Source organism: Pinus tabuliformis, chromosome 7 (assembly GCF_031772625.1).
Source record: "Pinus tabuliformis cultivar Carrire ecotype Pingquan chromosome 7, CPIR1, whole genome shotgun sequence".
Classification (NCBI taxonomy): domain Eukaryota; kingdom Viridiplantae; phylum Streptophyta; class Pinopsida; order Pinales; family Pinaceae; genus Pinus; species Pinus tabuliformis.
In genome coordinates this window covers 1229873651-1229878191 of record NC_142293.1, presented here as the reverse complement: position 1 = coordinate 1229878191, position 4541 = coordinate 1229873651, and the positions used below count along the sequence as shown (strand labels likewise).

General features: G+C 34.9%; 1 protein-coding gene across 1 annotated transcript; it reads left to right on the top strand.

Moving 5' to 3' along the window:
* The first annotated feature begins 1501 nt into the window (after window positions 1–1501).
* LOC149251821 (ADP/ATP translocase-like) lies at window positions 1502–4294 on the top strand. The gene is made up of 4 exons (XM_089456582.1): window positions 1502–1645; window positions 2784–3293; window positions 3394–3762; window positions 3947–4294. The coding sequence occupies exons 2-4, from the start codon at window positions 2790–2792 to the stop codon at window positions 4244–4246; spliced, it is 1173 nt and encodes a 390-aa protein (XP_089312708.1). The 5' UTR covers window positions 1502–1645; window positions 2784–2789; the 3' UTR covers window positions 4247–4294.
* The last annotated feature ends 247 nt before the right edge of the window (window positions 4295–4541 follow it).

Below are 4541 nucleotides of genomic sequence, written 5' to 3'. Positions count from 1 at the left end.
ATTTCTTAAATAACCCTATCCAAATCAATATGGATACCCGGTTGTTGTTCGGGTGGATTCATTCGTTTACCTTCACCTTTCCTACACAATTTTTACCAATTACAAATAAAGGTCTCTAAACAAGTTTATGCCATAATTTATGGCTACTTGCATTCCATTTCAGCGGTTTTTGGCATGGCTTCATCAAATTAAAATTCCGAATCATTGACCCTTGCTTTCAAAAAAGCCCACAAAAACCCATTCACATTTCAATATTCTTCCACACACTATGCCTTACTGCGTTTCTTTTATAACATTAGGTGTAAATGCTAGTATATCTCTATTTCCAAAATTAAAATTTAAAAAGATAAATATATATGTATATATATAAGAATTTACCACAAAAGGTAAAATAGTTTATTTTTATTGGAATGATTCGGTTTTGTGGACGTGCAACTTATAAGTTTGGGTCATCTCTAATCGACATAAAAATAATTTTTTTGACTAGAAATTTTTTCGAAAAAAAAAACAACACGTAAACGAGTTATATCATGGCTTTTATTTTTATTTGAATGACTTGTTTTTTTTGACATTTCATCTTATAAGTTTTGGTCATATCGAACAAATTTGACCGAAAAGTTTTAAAAAGCTACTGAAAACGCAAAGGAGTTATATTATTGTTGGTTTTTGTCTTTATTTGAATAATGATGAGAGTGTTTGAATTCTTTTTTAATGGTATTATTGTTGGTTTTTGTCTTTATTTGAATAATGATGAGAGTGTTTAAATTATTTTTTAATGGTAGAAATAAATCAGCATGGTTACAAATCTATCTAAAATTTAAAACTTATAATTAAAATTTTCCAATAAATTTCTCAAAAATCATGAGGAAAAAAATGTATTATTTTTCTAAAGCTAAAGTCAACGTGTTTTATTTTTATCTGAATGACTTTTGTTGTTCCGTCAAGATGCAACTTTCTTGGATATCAGGTATAGAAAATGAGCGATGCCAACAGGTGATAAATGTTGCTTCTTCTCCAGTTTTAAGGGGACTGGATTTTTTAATATGTTTTATTTCTCTAGAGAAATAAAATATATTAAAAAATCCAGTCCCCTTAAAAATGGAGCGGTTTTAAAATTGGAGTGGCCAGTACAGCAACGCTTAACCAGCCATATATAGGGTATTTAATGCCTGGGGATATGCATGTTGGTTAAAGCGATAACACGGGAGCGGGGAGTTTTGGCATTAAATAATTTTTGGGCTTTCGCTTGTTATCGAGCTAAGCTGTGTGCATATCCCCGGCATTAAATACTCTATATATGGCTGGTTAGGCGTGGCCGATGCGGTACTATCCAGGCAAAATTGTGGCTTGGATAGACCATGCCTTTTTAATTTTAAAGAAAGAAAGAAAAAACATAATTTTAATTTTAATTCAATCCTCTGACACGAATTTTAAGTCAAAGACGTGCAGTCAAAGAGCCTCCAGAGTTGAATTGAGTCTCCATGGTTTGAGAACTTGAGATTACCACCTGCGTTGGACTGCGAAGATTCTTGGGAACCAGAACCCCTGCTATAAAATTTCCATGGCAGAATCTCATGGCAATAATGAAACAAAGATCAAGATCACTGACCTTTTCAAATTTTGCTTCTGATAGTAGGCCATCTTTGTAAGTACTCTTTATTGCTTCAGACCTTTCATGGATTCTTTCTTAGATTTCAAATTCTGAGAACAGTCGAGAGAATGATTTTAGTCGCTTTAATTTATTATGTTTGCACTGTATTACTGGAAGTATTTTTTATTGCTTCAAACTTTTCATGGTTTCTTTCTTGAATTCTTTCAGATTTAAATTTTGACTCATAGAACAAGTCTACTTGGTTAATTTATTATACTTTATAGCCTCTGAAGGCAACTTTCTGCTTTTTAAATTTTATTAGGTGAGCAGGACTTTGAATGTAAAAGCTGAGATCTGAGCAATGCCAAAAGTGTATGTATTTTGCTATGCTTTTAAGAAAGCCGAAAATTTCCCTAGATTGTTTTGAAAGGTAAATATGGTTCTAGGATTGCTCTGTCAATGCTTTTGTATATGAGATTAAAGAAATTCATTTTGAATGTTGGTATAACTATTGGTTTGTAATCATAGAGGACCACATGAATATCTATTATCTTATACCATTGGAATTTCCTTGAGCTATATATTATCTTGGACATGAAGCCGCATAGTTTCTTACATCTTATTCACGTTTTAAGCTTCTGTTTTGATTAACATGTCGTGCAAGGCTAGTTTCTACATTGAATCTTCCAGAGTCACAGAGTTTACATTCCCAGGCTTTCTTTAATTTTACAGTGTACTTAGCCTCTTCCCAAGCTTCTTGGATAGTTATTTATTTTATTGTTATTCTCTGGAAATCACTATTCTTGATTCTTATTTATGTAATTTAGATTTCAATTATTAGTTTAATGGTTTTAATTTAGACTTTATACAGTTTGTGTGGGTTTAATGGTTAAGATTATGTGTATGTGTTTTTTCTTAAAAGTTTACAGGTTCAAAATCAGAAATCAGGAGGTAGAGGTAGAATATGTATGTAGAATATATATGCCTTAATAGACTTAGCAATCATATCACTGGGCTGAATTGGCTCCCTTATCCCACAAAACAAAAATCTCTTATCCCAATTTGGTATTTGGCTAAAAATCTCTTATGCCAATTTGGTATTTGGCTTGGGATGAATAGATAATAATAATAATTCTTTTGTTGGTTATTGTGACTTATTTTCTGGGCTTTAATATTTCGGCATGTTTAACAGGTTGCAATGGCAGAGCAACAAAATTATCCTTCTGCTCTGCACCAGATGTCTTCTCAAACCGATCTTGGTTCAAGCATTACACCAAGATGGAAGGACCGCCAGAATGGTGCTCTTCGGCCCTTTAAGTATGATGCAACACAGTCAGCTCCTGTTCAGAATTATGGGGGCTTGTACTCTGCATTTTTTAATCGTTCTCGTGGAAGTAATGCAGCTTTTGCCCCAGGCCATTCCTCTGTGTTTATTCCAGCACCTGCAGAGAAAGGTTTTACTGGTTTCATGAATGATTTTCTCATGGGAGGGGTTTCTGCTGCAGTAGCAAAAACTGCAGATGCCCCTATTGAGCGTGTCAAACTGTTGATACAAAGCCAGGATGAGCTGATGAAGTTTGGACGCCTTTCTGCCCCATACAAAGGAATTAGGGATTGTTTTGGTAGGATAATCAAGGAAGAAGGCGTGATTTCCTTGTGGAGAGGAAACACTGCAAATGTAATCCGTTATTTTCCCACGCAGGTATATACAACATTTCATTGCTTTTGTTTTGAACTTTCCTTTGTTCCAATATGTGAAAATTAGATTGTAACAGACTCTGATGTTTGAACACTGAACACAGGCTTTGAACTTCGCATTTAAGGATTATTATAAGAGTCTCTTTAATTTCAAGAAAGAGAAGGATGGTTACTGGAAATGGTTCGCTGGAAACTTGGCTTCTGGTGCTGCAGCAGGTGCATCTTCTCTCCTTTTTGTTTATTCTTTGGACTTCGCTCGAACTCGGCTGGCTAACGATGCCAGGGCTTCAAAGACAGGGGAGAGGCAATTTAATGGGCTTATTGATGTGTACAAGAAGACGTTGAAATCTGATGGTATTGTTGGTCTCTATCGAGGGTTTAATATATCATTAATGGGAATTACTGTATATCGTGGTTTATACTTTGGACTGTATGATTCTTTGAAGCCAGTTGTTTTGGTTGGAGACCTTGAGGTAATATTCATCTTTTCTGCTTCAACGACCCTCTCAATTTCCTATTTCCGTTGATTTATTCTTGACCTGTAGGTGGAATTGCGTGTTGTTTTTTACAAAACATACTTCCTACATAAAAATCTGAGTCAAAACTAAAGTTATAATCTCTAAAATTCTGCTTTTTTTGAAAATGTCTCTTGTGCAGAATAACTTCCTTGCAAGTTTTCTTCTTGGTTGGGGTAGTACAGTTGGTTCTAGTTTTATTGCATATCCTTGCGATACTATACGCAGAAGAATGATGATGACTTCTGGTGAGGCAGTTCAGTACAAGAGTTCCATGGATGCATTCTCACAGATAGTCAAAAATGAAGGTTTCAAGTCACTCTACAAGGGCGCAGGTGCAAATATCCTGCGTTCTGTTGCTGCGGCCGGTGCCTTAGCTGGATATGACCGGTTGCAGTTAATTCTTCTCCACAAAAAATATGGCTCTGGCGGTAGCGGCTAATATTATAAATTTGATGATGGCGATAGATATTAAACATTGATGGCTGAATACTAATTTTTAGGATTTTAGCAATGAAGCAGGCTCATTTTTTTCAACAGGGATTTAGGGATTTTGGGATTGTAGTAAAATTTTAAGCAGACTATTGAACTGCAATTGATTTCTCCATCTGGAATTTGCAGAGGAGTAGTCCTTTCCTGAATCGACGTGTCATGTGTTACCAAATGCCGCCATGGTTTGATTATTTATAGATTTCAGATGTGTTTTTAGAATTCAACTCTAACAAGAGCATCTACAA

Bases quoted from the DNA above. Each gene is read 5' to 3' on its own strand.
- LOC149251821 (XM_089456582.1), top strand. From the start codon at position 2,790: ATGGCAGAGCAACAAAATTATCCTTCTGCTCTGCACCAGATGTCTTCT. The intron at 3,294-3,393 runs GTATATACAACA...CACTGAACACAG, and splicing joins TCCGTTATTTTCCCACGCAG to GCTTTGAACTTCGCATTTAA. The intron at 3,763-3,946 runs GTAATATTCATC...TCTCTTGTGCAG, and splicing joins TTTTGGTTGGAGACCTTGAG to AATAACTTCCTTGCAAGTTT.